This window comes from Nesoenas mayeri (genome assembly GCF_963082525.1).
Source record: "Nesoenas mayeri genome assembly, chromosome: 3".
In the NCBI taxonomy this organism is placed as follows: Eukaryota; Metazoa; Chordata; class Aves; order Columbiformes; family Columbidae; genus Nesoenas; species Nesoenas mayeri.
The window spans coordinates 110,825,985-110,844,244 of record NC_137544.1 but is presented as its reverse complement, the minus strand read 5'-3'; the positions used below and the strand labels follow the sequence as shown (position 1 = coordinate 110,844,244).

Below are 18,260 nucleotides of genomic sequence, written 5' to 3'. Positions count from 1 at the left end.
ATGTAGCAGGCCTTTAAAGCTGCATTGGTGAACATTTTTCACACTTGTAAGAATATTGTTTAATTTTAAAGGTTTAAAATGAGACTTAAATTTACTTTTCTAAAATGAAAGTAAATCTAGTGCTCAGAATATAGTAATAAAGGTGAAACCTAGGTCTAGACTCAGTAATGTCTTTAACATCTAAATGACTTAGAAAAGGTTTTGTTAGACTAATAACGTGGTTAACCTGATAATAACACAGGAACACCTCTACCATGTCTATGCTGAGACAGCAGATTGTGTGTTAAACTATTACTGGAAATACTAAAGCTACAAAATCTCTATTTAGCCCAGGACTTTTGGCAGGAATGGTTTTGGCTGATTGTTTTGTTTTGTGCATAGTTACTGGTTCTTATATAGTACAGAAGTCCAGGGAGATTTTTGTCAGAAATCCAGCATCAGCAGTTAGGTCTAATATTTTTACCTGTTTCATGTTGTTGAAGTAGATTGATATGCTTAAAACATAGTTTTAAGAAGTACAGTGCAGTTGGAGACTTGTAGTTACGTGTTGGGTTTTTTTCCTAATGCCTACTCTGTTATGTTGCCTTGGATCAGGAAGTTTGGAACTGCCCTCCTAAATTATTATTTAACCATCCATGGAAGTGCTTTTGCTTTTTAATTGTGTTGAGCACCCAAGCACTTAATGCAGAGTGTGCATCACACTGCTTTGAACCTTGAGAACATTAAACAAGCATTTTACCCTTAATTTCAGAGGTGCTTAATCACTACTGGGGAACTCCCTCAGCTTCTGACAATGTAAAAGGAGTTGATCTCTGTGTTAGTAGGGAGGGATCCATGCCATGCAGTGCCACTTACTGTAGTCTCAGCGTACTGCCCACTGGAATGCTTTATGTGACATTTGGACAGGTGCCCTTGTAAGAGTGTCCTAGCAGAGGCTTTTTAGGTAATGTTACTGTACCGTGAATATTGGTGACACATCATTTACTTCTGCTATAGGCTGATCTGAACTGGGCTCTTTTTCAAATGTGGTCGCTGAAATTGCATCAGTGTTTTAACATCATTGTAACAATGGCTTCTGTTACATGTAATTAAAACATTATGTAAATGCCTATAAACACACAGACAGTCTGAGCAGGGATTGTGCATAATTAAATGCATGACCAGCCCACTATATTCTTTTCAGGGGATGAAATTTTGCTGAATGTATCCAGTGTGTTTGGCTTATTTTTGAGATAATGTTACTCTAATTCTCATTCATAATTTTAGAACCTAAAATGAAAACGTATGATAACAGAAGTGTAAGAAATAAACTGATATTGGTACTTTAATACAGTGTGTTGGGGGTTTCTACAAGGAAGGCCTTTGCTTACCTTTTGAAGAAAACAGCTTAATCCATGTAAGAACAGATTTGCATTTTCCAGTTTTTTAAGCTACAAGTTCCGTCTGTGTTTGTGGGAGTCACTGTTGGAGAGCTTGCAGGCCTGCCCAGTGTTAGGAATTGTTGGCTCTCTGCTGGCAAACACAGGTTTCAGCCTAGGAAACTGTGACTGTGAAAAGACACTGTGGATCTGCTGTGAAGGAACTGGGAAGAAACTTTGTGATTATTTACTGTTCTATAAGTCCACAAAAGTGATCATTGTTGCAACAATGAGAAGATGGGAATTAAAACTGCCCTATAACAGGAATAAACTGAAAACAACAGTATCAGTATCATCTAATTTGATTTATATTTACATGCATTCTGTTTTTAAAGTAGAACTTTAATTGTATGTATTTTATTCTGACATGACCCATTAAGTATGGAGGCCTCTGAATTAAAAAAATGGAATTGCTTTTAGCTGAGACTGAGAGCAAACCTGTCTTATTGAGCACTTTTAAAGTATTTGGCTTTTGCTGTTAACTCATCCAAAAGCATAGTAGATTAAATGTGTTTGATATGTCAAGAAATTCCATCTGTTGCTAAGGAATTTATTCAGTGAGCTGAAAGATAACAAAGCATTATGGTACTGTGTAATTAGACTGCTGAGTTTGAAGCTTGCCTGGGTGTCCCTGTTGATCTGAAATCTATTTAAACAAGCACCTGAAGTACTGGGACAAGTTGGCATTAAAGCTTACGTGACTGGCAGCAGCAGCAAGTCTTTTGGAAAGAAGAGTTACTTAGGCCCAGAACACCAAAATGACAAACTCTGCAGTTATTTGACAGTGGTTCTTATGACTGATGGTAACAACCACGCAATGTTAGGGAAAACTTTAGGGTGACCGAGCTGGGAATCAGGATGTTCTTTTTGTTGTTAGCCGGCGGTTACCTGAAAGCTTTAACCTAGAAAGTTTCAAATGTAAATTGTTCTGAAAGAAGAGATTAAGTTACTGTTCTGATTTTCTGTCTGAGTCTTGGCTATGTTTGCCAACAAATGTAGTCTTTTGAGGGAAGGTAATTTTTTTTCAGTGGAAGAATCTGTTTTACTGTGCTTCAATTGAAATAGACTGCAGGGGCTTTGCTGCTGGCTGATTGGACTGTATCAGTGTCTTTTTCCTTTTGAGGCAGCAAAATTCCAAGTGTTCATGTTTTAATTAGATGGTGAATAATTTGCTTGCCTGTACCACAACTAAAATAACTGTATTTCATAGACTTTGAATTAGTCAAGCAAATTTTGAGGGAGAACCCACCCCTGCAACTGTTAACTGTATGAGGAGATGCTGAGTGCTCTTTGGAATTAGAGATGTGGGTTATGTTTTTCATAAATTGTTGCTCTAGTATCTTAAGCAAAAAGCAAGCACACTTAATGAGTTGAGAGGCACTTTTTTTTGTATCAGAAGGAAACTAAAGTAGTCCATTGGAGTTGCTGTAAGCAGTAAATATTTAATAATTCCATGTAACTTCTCCACCCTGTCAGTCTTTGTCACAAGTTTTGTCATGTGTATACCTGACACATCAAATAGCATCATCAGCAGTTGCAGGGGTAAGAAACAAGCTTGATCTGTTTTCTTTCTTTCTTTCTTTCCTTTTCTTTCATTCTTTCTCCCTCCCTTCTTCTGTCTCTTCTCCTTTTTCTTAAATCTGTAAGTTTAGTTTACAACCATCCCAAACAGCTTCATGGGTAGAAAATCAGATATAACAAAAGAAATTATTGCAGACATTTAACTTTTAAATTACAGACTATCGATGGTCCCTGTGAAGTCATAGTTCACACGTGGGAGACTCATCTACAACCACGATCAATTACCCCTTTAGGTATGGGCATCAACTGCATCTGTTTGAGGCATATGCATAAGATTGCTAATATGCTGCACATTGGTTTAGAGGGATTGATAACTATAGTTTTAAAATAATATGTTGGAGGTATAAACTTTTTCTGTGCACAACATGGGCCTTACTCTCAAATATATATACATATATAAATAAGTAATTTAAAAATGTGATGTGAAATTCTTTGCTGCCATCCTTAAGATTATGTGGGTTGGTTTTTTGTTAATTAGGAATTATAATAATTTTCTGTAAGTTTAATTCTTTGAGACTAAGGATCCATATTATTTTTTCAGACAAAATGTGGGGACGGGGGGAGGGTGTGAAGTCACTGCTGTTTTTATTTAACTACTATTTCATTAGTAAAATTTTTAAGGAAAAAATATTAATTAGACTTCTTTAAGTAAATGGATTAATGTAAATAGAAACATGAATGGGCTTATTTACCTGGCAATTTTGCAGAAATTAATTTTGCTGGAAGAAATGTTGGCATGCAGACTTACATACAACTTCCTAATGCTTTTCTGAACAGGGAAAAATGTTGGTTTTTAAGAGTGACTGGAATAACTTTTGAATGTAGCTCGTGATTTAGATCTCTTATGCTGCTATGGGATGGCATGTTTTACCTTTTCTAGCATATGAAAAATGTTATTTCCTCCACACTTAGGAGTTTATATCTATTAAATACCTTCTCTTGTATTGAAAAAATGTATTTTAGAAAGAAACGAGCATAAAACTATTTGTTAATCATGAAGAGTACCATGATCATGTTTCCCCCCACCCTTTTTTTAACTTCAATTTGATAAGTTGTGCTTCTGTTCCTGTAAGGAGATTATGTTTCTGTAGTTGTCAGTAACTGACTAGGGCAGCAGCCTACCCTCTCTGTTAGAGTCTTGACTTTAGCTCTAAATTTGGATAACTTCATTCCAAACAGTCAGGATTTTTTTTTTCCCCAAGTAATACTCAATGCTTCCTAAGCAGTCTTTAAGAAAATGCAGCAAAACCAGGATGTTAGCACTTGGTCATTATGGTCATAAGTTGTTGCATGTAGTTATTAAAAATTGAGGGCAGGCCTGTGATTCTTCTTATAAAAAACAGGATTAATGGCTATAGAGACAAAATTTTGTTAAGATATGTTTTGAGACATGTATAGTTTGTTTAGACTACTGCAGTTCTGTAATGGTGGTCAGTTTACTTAGTGCCTTAAGGTTTCGGTTATTAGAGCATTGGAGAGAGGGTAACGATAGAAATATTTGTCAAATCAGCATTTTGAGTATTTCATTGTAGATTGTTTTCTGCCACATGGGCAGAATAAGCATTTTAATTGTGACTAGATTTAGAAGCTTTAACTGTAAATGTGCAGGAGGACGGCTTTCTTGTATGTTTGCAAGAAACTTTAATGTCTTTGACACTAACAAGAGAAGCATCTTAGATTCTAGTAGGGTGTAGGTACTACTGACAAATACTGCAGCAAACTAGGAAACCATGCAACCTTCTTTTCTCAGTTCAGATTACTTTAGGTAACAATTCTTATAGCATTTTGTGTGTTGATTGTTTTTTCTTGTGGAAACCAAGAAAAAGCATAAATTGGGAAAAAGCTTTATAGAAGGTTGCAATAAACATGCTTATTCTTTGTCTGTTTCAGTTATCCTACTTTTTTTTATTAGATGTACCTTTTAGAAGTGGAAAAGTAAAATTAATTTACCTTGGCAATGATTCTTTATAATGTGAATACTAATTAGTTTCTTCCATTGTTTTCCCCTCCTTTTAATTCTAGAAAATGAAATCACTATTGACGATGGACGCTTTGGAGTCCGTAGTAAGTGAGATATATTGACTTTTACTGTGTATTTAATTTTTACAAGATATGGTGTTGTAGTTGAAAACTACTTGCATTAGTAAGTTAGTTTTGACAGGAATTGCCTGTAAATGATTGTTTTCTCTGCTTATACTGTTATTCTTGTATCTATCATTAATGAATTCACACTCAATCTGTAATCCCTTCTAATGTTAATGAAGGACTTCTAGGAAGAGTTGAAATATTCTCAGTGTGCTGGTCTTAAAGGTTGAAATTTGTGAACTTTAGATCATGAGCACATGTTTTTGGAAATACAGAATAGTGTTAGCTTCCTCTTAAAACCTAGCCTTAGAAAAAGCTCCTTATGCCTAGAAAAATATTATCACACGCTAAATGTACACAATCTGCCTCTTTGGTTAGGCACATAACTGCCAAAACCTCTCATAAGATCAAACCTCATGTTCTTGTGTGTGCATATGTCTCACTTTTGGCAGTTCTAACCCACCTCTCACTTAATGCTCAATTCTGTGGTGCCTAACATCATATCTCATACATCTTGTATTAAATATTTTCATTTTTCTTCATATCTTTATCAAATTATACGTTTTGCTCAGAACTGTGTGATCTGCTTCAGCACCCTGTCTGGCAGCTTGTGTTTTCTGGCCATCCTCTTTGCAGGCTTTCCTTGTTCAGGTGCTGAGCTTGAGGATTTTTCTCCATGCTTTGTTTCTCCGTCATACATGTTGCTCTATCCCATCCTGCAGACCTACGCTGCTTTACTGGCATCGATTGTGCTGAGCTAATGTAGCACCTGTGTCTCAATAGACAGGGAGTCTCAAGTTGCGTATGAATCTTCAGAGTTTCTGTCAGTGTTATTCCATGTATTTAGAGATCCCAAGACAACAGAATGTTATGTTTACCTTTGGAGAACTTAGCCCTTGATACCATAAGTAAAATTAACACTGGAATACTTCGTGCCCTCCTGCAGACAGTTTACCCAGGAAGCTGGCAAGGATCATTGTTCCTATTTAATCCCTTTAAAAGCCAGCAAACAACTGCAGTAGCTGTTGTCTGTTCTGGGTAATTCAGGAAAGACGGGTGAAAGGATGCACTCAATAGATTCTCTGGAAATACTATTGAATGAGGCTAATGATAAGGAGGATTGTCTGGGAAATGGTGTCAGAGGAATTGTATTTATATTTTTGTATGTTAAACTGTCTAGATCTCTGTAAAACAAGCTATTAAAGTGTCTTCTACTTCTTGTTTTTGATAGATGGTATTGAAACTGTGGATTCTGGGTGGCTGACATGTCAAACAGAAATTAGATTGCGTCTGCATTATTCTGAGAAACCACCTGTAGTGATATCTAAGAAGCAATTTAAAACATCAAGGTTTAGGTAAGAGCTTGCTCATCTCAGTTGGCAATTTATCTGATGTTAGTTGTCAATACTAGTGATTCTTTTTATTTAATGTAGCCTTTAAATTAATTTTGAGTTGCTAATAGAGGTGTACAATCAGTCAAATTTCCAAGTATTTAAGCACTTTGTAAAAATATGGTCATAACATTTAATCATTGGTGTGTTTCAGTGAACTCATTATTAATACAGTGTAAAAAGAGTTTCTTCAGATTCAACAAATGAAGACAGTCAAACAAAGCTATGCTAGTTTCACTGCTGACTTAATACTTTTCAGCTTCTTTGTTCTTTTTTCTTCTTGAAAAGAGCAGAATAGAAGCGGAAGTACAGAGAAAGGAAAGGGAGAAGGCTTCCAGGTTTTTTGTTACTACTTTTTCTCCTTACCAAAGTAAACAGCCCTCTCCATTTAATATATGGTTAGTTCTCCACTGGCATTACAGATTTCCAGTCAAGGTGAATGTTGGAGTATTGTGGTTTAAGCCCTGTGGGAGAGGTGAGAGAATCAGAAGAGTAAAAGTGAGAAGACTCATGGGCTGAGATAAAGGCAATTTAATAGGTGAAGCAAAAGCTGCACACGCGAGCAAAGCAAACAAGGAATTCATTCACTGCTTGCCATTGGCAGGCAGGTGTTCAGCCATCTCCAGGAAAGCCAGTCTCCCATCACATGTAACAGTTCCTTGGAAAGACAAATGCCATCACTCAGAATGTCCCCCCTTCTTCCTCCTTACCCCAACTTTATATACTGAGCATTATGTCATATGGTGTGGAATGTCCCTTTGGTCAGTTGGGGTCAGCTGTCCCAGCTATGTCTCCTCACAATGTTTTGTGCACTCCTCACCCTCTCGTTGGCAGGCCAGTATGAGAAGCTGAAAAGCCCTTGACTGCTTCAGAACAACTAAGCCGTCACTGTGTTATGAACATGATTGTCATACTAAATCCAAAACACAGCACTAGAACAGTTACTAGGGAGAAAATTAACTCTATCCTAGCCAAAACCAGGACATGGACTCAGTATAAAGAATTTCTATGATTGTAGTTGTTTCTTTGAGATATGACTTCAGTTTTACTAGTGAATTGGCATCTAACTAAATGATGACTCTTTATTCCATCTGTTGCTTAGATGATTCAGAAAGGGATTTGGTTTACTCATATCTGCTTTCATCACTGGCATAATTAATTCTGTGTGGAAGGTTTGCTCTGTATAATAATGAATTCTGAGCCTTACAAAAGAAGCTTATTCTTCTCACTCCAGGATTCTTCAGAAATTGCATTCAGTTTACTTTTAAATGACCATTCAGGATCTCTGAAGGGACTTACTAATTACTTCTGGCTATCTTGTTTATGTCTGTTGGAATACATTTGTCTGCCTTATCGGTGTTCAGAGAGACTTAAAGTTGTGTGTGTGTGCGTTTATTAGCAACTACCACTGTTCAGGTGTTGATCTTGAGGATTATTGCTGTTTTCAATGCTTTTCACCAGCCTTTTGAGATTATGGGTATCAACCTGTGGACAAAGGCTGGCTGTTTGGTAACCCAAATCATTAGTTTGGTGAAGTGCTGCTTCTCAGACCACTAGTACAATTTTCACTTTTACCCAGGTTCCAGTTTTAGAAATGACTTGAGCAATCTGACTAAAATAAGATTTAGACAACAGCTGCAAACTGACTCTTGTGAGAGTCCACTGTGTGCAGTGCTGTACTGTAGATGGTACTGTTGAGAAGAATTCTTGTGTTACATGATCTTCTGTTCAAGCTTCTTTCTAATTCTTTAGCATTTCCAAAGACACTTCTGTAAATTAATCATTTGTGTTGTATTTCTGGCTGAGCAGAGTAAAACTGACTCTAGAAGGCCTAGAGGAAGATGAGGATGACGAAGAAGGTCAAGAGAAAACATCCCCTACTGTCCCTCAGAAAATGGCAAACACTGTGGAGTTCTCCTTAATAAGTAACAATGAATATAAATGTCGACACTCTCAGCCAGACTGTGGTTACGCTTTGCAGCCAGACCGGTGGATAGAATACACGATACAGACCATGGAGCCTGATAACTTGGAATTAATCTTTGATTTTTTTGAGGTATGTCTCTTTACCACTAAGAAGCAACTCCAGTCTGCCTTTGGGAGTTAGAGTCAATCACCTTGAAGACTGTACTTTTGGGGTAGGGCTATTGCTAATATTCTTGACCTTTGTGACTTGTGTAAACAAGTTATAAAGCTATTGGCTACTAACCTATTTTGCAGAAAGGTTTTGTGTGTCTTCTCAATATGGCACAGAAAGTTTTGCAGTTTCTTCTTATTTAGAAGTCAGTACAAATTAGACTCAAATCTTAGTGTGCAGTACTGCAAGTAGTTAGGTTCGCTTGATTTTTGTCCTTTACTAGAGCTAAGTTTTGCTCATCCTTCTTGAACCTGAATACTGTGTATATGAACTAGTTACGTTACAAATATTTAACCTTAATTTTCAAGTTATAAACAAGAGGTTTCTCTGAACTAACCAGTGCAAATTAAAACTGGATATTTGTGGATTCTTACTGCTTCATCTGTTAGTTTACACTCTTTTTTTTTTTCCCTGAAAGATCCTAATCATCTAAGTCCTTTTTAAAAGAAAACAACTTGTTCCTCTTCATACCGTTTATGCAAAAGAAAGTTTTAAGCATTCTCTTTTTGATCTAAAAATGTCCTTAATGCACTTACACTCATAATTGTAAAGCGGCTACATAGTTCCTGAACTTGACTATGGTCAAGTGCATTCTGCATATTAGTTGCCCTCATCCTTCCCTGCAAATGAATGCAAAGGTATATTAAGCATATATATTGTTCCAATTCATCTTTGTTCTAAACAAGACTTGGGCTTTTCACAAGACAGGCTATTCCACACATGCAATTTTGTTCTGAGCAGCTTATCAAAATTAAGAGTTTTCAAAGACAAATGTACATGAGTTTTGTAGATTTCCATCAACAGTTTCACATTCCAGAGTGTAATTTGGAACATACTGTAAGATTAAACAATTTTAGCCTAAAATTAGTGTTTTCTGTAACACACAAGAAATTTTTGTTACATAACTGCCTGTATATATCTTCCTGAAGAGCAAGGATGAAAAGTTTGTTCAGAATTCTCACCTACATATAACAATAGGTGTTTTGGTTTTTTGTTTGTTTTGTTTTTAGGAAGATTTAAGTGAGAAGGTAGTACAAGGCGATGCGCTCCCAGGTCATGTAGGTTCTGCCTGCCTCCTGTCATCCACAATTGCAGAACTTGGAAAAAGTGCTGGGATTCTTACACTTGCTATTATGAGCAGAAATCCAAGGAGGACAATTGGAAAAGTTAGAGGTACAGTTGATGCAAACAGATGTAGATAACTTTGTTCTAAGTTATCCGTTATCTGTTGACATGTGAAGTGTTCGGTATTTTTCTTGTAGTGGACTACATAATTATTAAGCCAATCCAGGGATACACTTGTGATATGAAGGCTTCGTATGCAAAATATTGGAAACCAAGAAAAACTCTAGATGTTGGACACAGAGGAGCAGGAAATTCTACAACAACAGCCAAGTAAGTTCATTTGCATTTTCATTTGGGGGGCATTATGTTTAGTTTCACTGACATCAATTGGGGAAGCAGACAATTTAAAATAAAAAGCTATAACCCGTAATCGTTTAAGTCATTTCAATGTCGAATGTGGGTGTTCTCTAAATGATTTATATTTCTGTTGTTTCAATGGACTTTTGTGCTATGCTGCATCTAACAAAACTTTTTTCTTTGGTGTTATTTCAGGCTTGCTAAAGTTCAAGAGAACACTATTGCCTCCCTGAGAAATGCTGCTAGTCATGTATGTACGCACATTTGCATGCACATAGTACCCGTATAGTGAAAACTAGCCTGGCTTGTTTGCTTAATTTCCATGATTCAATACAGTGAATGGTAATTGCACTGATAAAAAAATTATATCAAATCACTGTGGAAGTTCCCTAAGAGAAGTAATAGCTAGATTAGTCTCTCATTCTCAAGTTTTTCAAAAAAAGTCAAAACTTCGATCTTATGTGTTCTGGAGGTGTTCTGATACAGGGAATATTTGAATCTCAACCCTGCAGAGACATAGGGTTGGAATAATTTTGAACAAAAGAATAAAACTTTGGCTCTGCTGGAGTCTGTCAGTATACTCTCAGGTGGCAAAGGTCTCACTCAGAGATTGCTAAGTACATTAAATGGGTGTCCAAAAATGAGACTTGGGAACAGAGTTGGTAGAATAAAACAATACTTTCGTTCAGTGCTTGCTACAATTAAGACTTGGAATTCTGATATGGGACTTTCAGTTTGGGAGATACCAGCTTTAGGTGCTTAAATTCTTTGGCTGAAGTGGTCAGTTTTATCTTGGTCACTGAAGTGATCTGTGATAAGATTGATCTAGACAGTCTAGTGAGATGCTGCAGCAGAGTAGCTTGAGTCAGAAGCACATTCAGAGGTTCCTTGTCTAGCTCGTGTTTTCATCGTGAAGAGCTGTGGTTACAGTCACATAAAGATGCTGCTGTGGGATCACCTGCCACTTACTGGTAGGGTTCCTAAGCCTTTTCAGGTACTTTTTCACTAAGTGTAGATTCTTACTAAACATCTTTTGAAGTTGTTAAAAGGATGGGAGCAGAATCTGGAGTATTATGTTTATTGGCTACTGATTCTGGAGTACTGTATTCCTCAAGAGTCATAGCTGAAAGCTCTCTCTTGTTTGGGAGTCAGAGTATAATTTGAACACAATGTCTGGACAGACTGCAGAGCATAAGAAAACCGCAGCTACTCAATTATCCTTTTGAACAGTAGTTCTTAATTTCTGGGTGGATACTGTAGGTTTATAGATAGCTTTTAAAAGCCCACAAGTGTGCACTGAGGCAGAAATTTACTATGAAGTCATCAGCAGCATTACCAGAAAAGTACTTTCAACTGTTTGCAGACTGAAAAAGCTGAAGGCCACCACTCTAAAAATATTTCTGCTGACAAAAGTGTTGGAAAAAAAGCCTGTCCTATTTTATTTCTGTACTGATTGAAGAAGAGTGTTCCAGTCAGGATGACAATTCAATGATTGTTATTTCTGGAGGCTTTTCAAAGGAATGATTTACAGACAGCCCAAATAAGTAAAAAAATTGTTCCTGTGTGTTTCTTTCTGGCCCTCCTCTTTTCAAAAGTTCGTTTGATCTTTCTTCCTTTTTAAACTTAACAGAAAATAACATTCAGTTGAAAAGTACAGGAGAATACTCAACACAACTATTTCTGCTCTTGCGCATAACACACTACTGCATTACTAGTGACTCCAGAACCTCCCCACTATATGAAGTATCTCCCTGGAGCTTTACCAGTCTGTAGCAATCACTTGTGGGGTGGCGAGGAGGGAGAATGGGCACTGCAGGGGCAGTTACCTTTAAAAACATCATCTTAGCCTTTCTCTGAAATCAAATTTATGATACGTGAATGTTAGCACAGGGTTTACAAGATTAAGCAAGCTATATATATATATATATATATATATATATATATATATATATCAGAACTGTGTTATGGTAATTAAAATACTTTCCCATATGTGTCTTGCTTGTTTTTAATTTCTAATCCTTTTTTATGATTTAACTGGTAATAGCCAGTTGCATTCAACTTCTGGTTGATGCCCAGGACCTGTGGATACTTGACAACTTGTCTGCAGTTCTGAAGTGCTTTGCATAAATAGTTCATGTGTTTTTGTTTTGTTATGTGTGTTTTTCAATTTTCTTTAGGGAGCAGCTTATGTGGAATTTGATGTACATCTTTCTAAAGATCATGTGCCTATTGTATACCACGATCTCACATGTTGCATGGCCATGAAAAAGGTAAAGAAGATGATATCTGTATTTTGTCTTTAAATGTGACTATTCTAGGAAAAAAAAAAAAACAGTCTCTCATACAAATAATTATGGGGAATAAAGTGATGGAATGGGAATAAGTGTGCAGCATTACTATGTGCATGAAGTAGAGCAGGGAAGCTGAGTTTTTCCACTTGATGTAGTAGCAACATCAACATTTCAGATACATAGTTTGAGACTCTTCAAACTGTTGTAGTTATTTTTTAGCTTTTTTTGATCTATGGTTTGGAAGAAAAACAAAGGCAACTTCACTATATTCAGTAATACCCCTGGGACTCCCTTAGACTGTCAGAGTAAGATTTTTATGGTTGTTTCTTTTTTTTGAGGGAGAGTTAGTGTGATTCTCAGCATGATTTCTTACTCCTGCTGCCACTTAAATGTATACTTCTCTTAAGCAGTTATGTACCCATAAAAGCTCTTTAGGTAGAACCAAAGTCAACCTTGTTTGGTATCCCAGTAGTGGCCAGTAGGTGGAAAGCAGAAAAGTGGGAGAAACAAGGATGTCCTTCATTTAGGGAGTTTGATTAGCCACAAATGGCTTGGATTCCAATAGTTTTTCTAACTGTAACCCTTTTTAACTTCAGCATTTTGCATGTCCTTTAACTGTGAGGTAAACAATGTACTTCATGTCTTGTTGGGACAGCGAGGCTGAAGAACTGCTTTTGGATTGCTCGGTCAAACAGAAGGAAATTAGTTAAGATGGTTCTAGGAGCAGGAAAATGGCTCTTGAAAACAACTGTCCTGTTTCTTTCCTTGTGTACCTCATAAGGTCGCTGTTGTTCCTTTTTTTTTAACTAAAAGCTCTTTTCTGCTATTTTTGTAAGCATCAAGAGTACTGGAATGTAAGAGGCAGGGAATAATACTGTTCCTTGTACTTACGGATAAGCATTCCTTAAAAAGGGCTCTGAACAGGCTGCACAACACCTCCCAAATACCCAAGTTTTATGAAGCATGACAATTGAATGTTTTCATAAAATGTCATGGTTGTTAATAATGAGAACCATATAGGCATAAGGAATGGTGACTCAAAAAAACCAAAAACCACTGAGGTGCATTTCCATCTGGTCCATTGCATGTTCTGCGCTGAGGCCAGAATACTTGTGTTCAGCAGCAGTGCAGGGAGGTTGGACACTGTTCTCTTGTAGTTTTCTTCCTTTTTAGTTCTGTCAGTGAAAATTAAAATAGTATGGGAGAGCAGACACTGAGATAAATTCTGTCTTATCACTAAATCTGTGTCATTGAACTCTCACACCCCTAGTGATATCGGAATTTGTAAGAAGCTTGGATTTGAACTGTTGTAGAATGGAACTTTGAATAAGGGAAATGCATGTTCCTTTATAGTGAAGAGGGGAAGTAAAAAATAGATTGATAGAAATTAATTTTTTTTTACACCAGATTTTTATTTTGGGGGCGAGGGTGTGCGTCTCTCTCATTTTTGCCAGGACACCTGTCTTTTTTTATTAGTTTCTGACACATTGGATAGATAATAATAAACTGAACTGCCTTGGAATATTTTTTTTAATGCATTTCTTTACTTCTGAACTTTTTTCCTGAATACATTAACTGATCAAGATTTTTACAAAATAAATGTGCTAAGCTTTCTGAAGGGAGAACATTGGAGCTTCTGACCTGTATGAAAGACCAAATCTGATTTTTTCAAACTGACACCTCTTTTATGTTTCCAAGTGCCTATGTTGTCTTCCGGAAACTGATCATCTTACTTGTATTATAATAAGATGTCACTTGTATTTTTATCAATAAAAGGGAAAAAATGAGTTGCCTTTAATGTTAGCATATTAAAAGCATGTAGGCTTTTTCGTAGTTTTCAGTGATGCTTAATGATGTATTATTTCTCTTCAAAGAAACTGGATACAGAACCTTTGGAACTGTTTGAGATTGCAGTCAAAGAACTCACATTTGATCAGCTGCAGTTATTGAAGGTATTGTTGCTTTGGCTAGATATGCTATGTGTAAAATTCCAAATTGCGTATGAAGCTTAGGGTTGTTTTTTTTTTTTTGGAGTAACTATAGATAGTTTGGCAGAGCACATTTTAAAAATTGTACTAGTAGAACAAGTAGCTAATTCCAAGAACATTACTTTTGCACCATACTTGAGTAAATTTTATTACTTCTATTTCTAGAAAAATAGCCTGACCACTTGTGTAGATCCATTTTATGATTTTTAGAAAATAAGGAAGGCTGAAAGTGGTGGTATGGTTCATTGAAAGCCAATGCTTTGCAGTCTTTGTTGAAGAAGACAGATATCTGTCACAAAGTCTATCTAATTTTCAAATGGTTTTGCATTAACAAGAGAGATCTAAATAATGTTGAACTACTCTTAGGAGGTGCATGTGGAGGTGTAGAAGGGTCTGTGGTTCAGTGGTATGGATTGGACAGCCTGGTTAGAACAAATTCCTTGTTTTTCTTACATTGGCTATCACTGTATCTTCTAAACAGAAGCGCCCTGCCTCCTTAAAAGGGTAGTCAGGGAATGAGACTGAGCTGCCGAAGACCCAGCTGAGATATCTGTCCTCAGACAATTAAGCATCTGTCTAATCAAAGAACTATAATTTTTTTTTACTTAAAATGACTTGGTCTCCCCCTTTTTGTGGAGATTTTGAATGGAGTGAGGTAGTTGGCTCTGATGCGGCCTGATTCTATCTCAGTATGTGACTACACTAAACCCACTGTCAGTGCTCTGCACTTGGCTGGAAACATGGAGCGTAACATCTGACAGAGGAGGGTTTAATGTTCAGGCGACTTCGCATCTTAATGTTAAATTATATTATGTGTGTTTCTACACTTCAACATGTTTTCTGAATTTTCAGTAAGAACATTTTCAGGGTTTTTTCTCTTTTTTTTTTAGCTTTCCTTGAAATCTTCATGGTTTAAAGTTTGAAAGAAAATTGTGATGTGTACTAGGATTTCCTTTATTCTTTTACAAATTACTAACACTGTAAACCTTTGAACTTAAAACAATTTATAAGGAAAATTACTTATATTTTACCTATAGCAAGATATCTATGGGTGCGGTATTTGTTAATTTTACTCTTCTTACGCCATTCAGCTGGCTCATGTGACTGCCCTGAAAGTAAAAGATCACAATGGTATGTACTAGTTTGCAAGAGTCTTGAGATCTCTTTGTTACTATGTAATGACATATATTGTGGTTGCAGTCACTTGTTCTCATCACATTTTGCTTCTTCCTGAATGTTTCTAAATGCTTGTGTAGCTACTTGATTTTGTGCATGTTGTACAGTTCTTTTCTGAGAAGTAAATATGTGGACGGGAGTTACTTCCTTGGGAAGAGGGGACAGGAGGTTAGAAGATGAATCTATAGATAAATATAGATTTGTATCACAGTTGCCACTAATGTTTCCATCTTACACTTCCCTAACTGTACCTTTTTGGCAGCTCTTCAGAATTGCTAACAAGAACTTTGGTAACTGCTGTAGGGTGTCTTGGTGCTGTAAAGTTTTGGCTGTAATCCACCCCCTTTATAGGGACAGAAAAATGGCAAAGTTATCTCCCTCACCCTACGTGTCTGCGAAAAGATTAAATAAATAATAAGCCATGACAGGCAAGGCTGTTTCTACTGAATGTGATTCAGTGACTGAAACAGTGAGGGATGGGAGAAGCTGTTTCTGATAAATATTCCGGCAATACTTTTGACAGGGGCTTGACAAAATTTCTCACTGGCAAAACAGAAATTGCCAACAGCATCCCTGGAGTATGTCACTGTTAGAGAGAAGGCTCAGATAATCAAATGAGAGACCTGATTCCATTATTTACTCTTAAAGGCCTTAAGATTTTGAGGCAGACTTTTCTTGCTCGGTTTATCAGTGCTGCTATGTTTTGATTTGATATTTTGGATTTCTTTTCAGCATCTTTTAAAGAAGAAGAAAACTCTGAGACCCAGCCATTTCCTTCTCTGCAGAGAGTAAGCAGTGAATATACAGCAATAGAGATGATGATTGTGGAACATGAAAACATGCATTTCTCTTTCAGCTTTGCACATGTCCAGGGAATATTAATTTTTGGCTTTAGGCCTCTGTTGTCAGTTATAGAATCATAGAATAGTTTGGATTGGAAGGGACCTTTAAAGGCTTTATTGTTGGCCACTGGAGCCTTTTTAATGCTTAAAAGTAACAGTTTGCATATCTTCAGCTTCCTAATTCAGGAACCCAAGTTGTATAGCTCAGGATACACTCAGTTTTATAGCTCGTTAACAATTGGGCACTGCATTTTAAAGCATCAACAATTGTTTACTAGTTTTGAAAAAAAATAAAAAAGGCCTTTGGCAGTTCATCACACACTCTTGGCTATCTAGCAGACCTGAAGAAATCATAAGTTAATTTCGAGTATGTTCCCATTTATGACTATTTGCCAACTTGGGGCTTTGTGTTCGCTTATTTTGCACAGAAACATCTGACAATTGTTGACCAAATACAGTTTGATACCATTTACAGTGGTTTTTTTTCCTAGAATTGCTATTTTTTCTTCCCCTTACTGTTTTTCCTAATGTCTGAACTGCTCATGAACATGTCTTCTAGAGTCTTGTTTTATACAATTATATTGCTTTTTATTTGGATTATGGAAATGATTAATATCCAGTTATTTATAGGCTTATATCAGAGCATGTATGAAATATCTATCAATTACAGGTCATATGCCCTACTCTGTTTTTTTTTTTACTGTCTAATCAGATTACTGCATAACTGCAGAAAATAAAGAACTTTGTGTAATGGGCTAAACTACTGAGGTTCCATTCCTCTACCTGGTTTGATTCTGCAAGTTTAATTTTCTTCCTATAAGAAAGGGTATGTTAGTCCCTTCTATGCCTGTCATCTTTATAGGGTTAAAGAATCATCTACCAATGTTTCCTTAATTTCATTAGCTATTAGCTTCACCTTTTGATTTGAAGTCATCTTACATTTAATTCTTTACAAGAATGTCACATACTTTTGATCTCATCACCCTAACGGCAAGCTTATGGATTTCATACTTGGGAATTTTACTTAAGATACTTTTTGCATTGAGAAAAACTTCCTGGAACAGTAAAAAACCCATTTCTTTAGGAGTACAAACGGGCATTTCTTACGCCTATTAAGGTGAATTGACTTACATTTGTAACTTGTCAAAATTTTGTCATTATGATTTTATCGATTTTCAAGTATTTCCTAACTAGAAACTGAAGTAGGAAGAGATGTAGATGTATCTTGTGTTAAATGTGAAAAACAGAGCTTTTTGTTCTGTTGTTACATTGGTGATAAATTCCAATGTATTCCCCAGTAATTACACTCATAGTTCTTAGTTATCCTCCTTTGGTGTGGCATCTCTACATAATGAATTTTCTCAGGTCCTGGAGTCTGTTTCAGAAGATGTTGGGTTCAACATAGAGATAAAATGGATCTGTCAACAAAGGGTAAGTGCAATTTATTTTGATACTTTGCCATTCCCATGGCTAAAGCTTGTAATTTGACCTGGCAATTTATGAGCTACAAAAAAAGGCATAATTTTGTTTCTTTTTGATGTGGCTCTTTTGTTTTATTATAACCCACTATGTTTAAAATGGGGAGTATAATAGCACTGGTTTAGGAAATGAACAAACTTACTCTTAAAAGAATAGAAATTATTTACAGGGTTGAGTTGATTTAGTGGAATATCCTTTTTAAAGTCAATGGATTGCAACAGGTCAGGCGTGTTATATATGGGAAAAGTGACAAGAAATTCAAACTCTCCTGGTCTGGTGCAGGGGCAACTACAACATGGTGCAGTAACACAAGCAACTGTTTTCCTTCTAGTCAGCAGTACTGCAAATTCAGCTTGATTGCTTAGTGCTCGGTCTAGGAGGAAACAGTGTCAAGGGTAGGACTGGAAGCCTGGAGTTCGAGAAGCAAAGGAGGTGGAGTGGTATGTGGAA

The 18,260-nt window shown here is 36.5% G+C and overlaps 1 protein-coding gene across 3 annotated transcripts in view; it reads left to right on the top strand.

Annotated features, from left to right (window-relative positions):
- GPCPD1 (glycerophosphocholine phosphodiesterase 1) overlaps window positions 1–18,260 on the top strand; it is a 45,999-nt gene that overhangs the window by 16,511 nt on the left and 11,228 nt on the right. For all 3 annotated transcript variants that reach the window (XM_080341588.1, XM_080341589.1, XM_080341587.1), the window contains exons 5-16: window positions 3,157–3,232; window positions 5,022–5,063; window positions 6,316–6,439; window positions 8,285–8,531; window positions 9,623–9,785; window positions 9,875–10,007; window positions 10,230–10,284; window positions 12,212–12,304; window positions 14,200–14,277; window positions 15,405–15,444; window positions 16,222–16,277; window positions 17,697–17,762. In XM_080341588.1, the coding sequence (XP_080197714.1) occupies window positions 3,157–3,232; window positions 5,022–5,063; window positions 6,316–6,439; window positions 8,285–8,531; window positions 9,623–9,785; window positions 9,875–10,007; window positions 10,230–10,284; window positions 12,212–12,304; window positions 14,200–14,277; window positions 15,405–15,444; window positions 16,222–16,277; window positions 17,697–17,762 (1,173 nt within the window). The remainder of the gene's footprint in view (window positions 1–3,156; window positions 3,233–5,021; window positions 5,064–6,315; window positions 6,440–8,284; window positions 8,532–9,622; window positions 9,786–9,874; window positions 10,008–10,229; window positions 10,285–12,211; window positions 12,305–14,199; window positions 14,278–15,404; window positions 15,445–16,221; window positions 16,278–17,696; window positions 17,763–18,260) is intronic.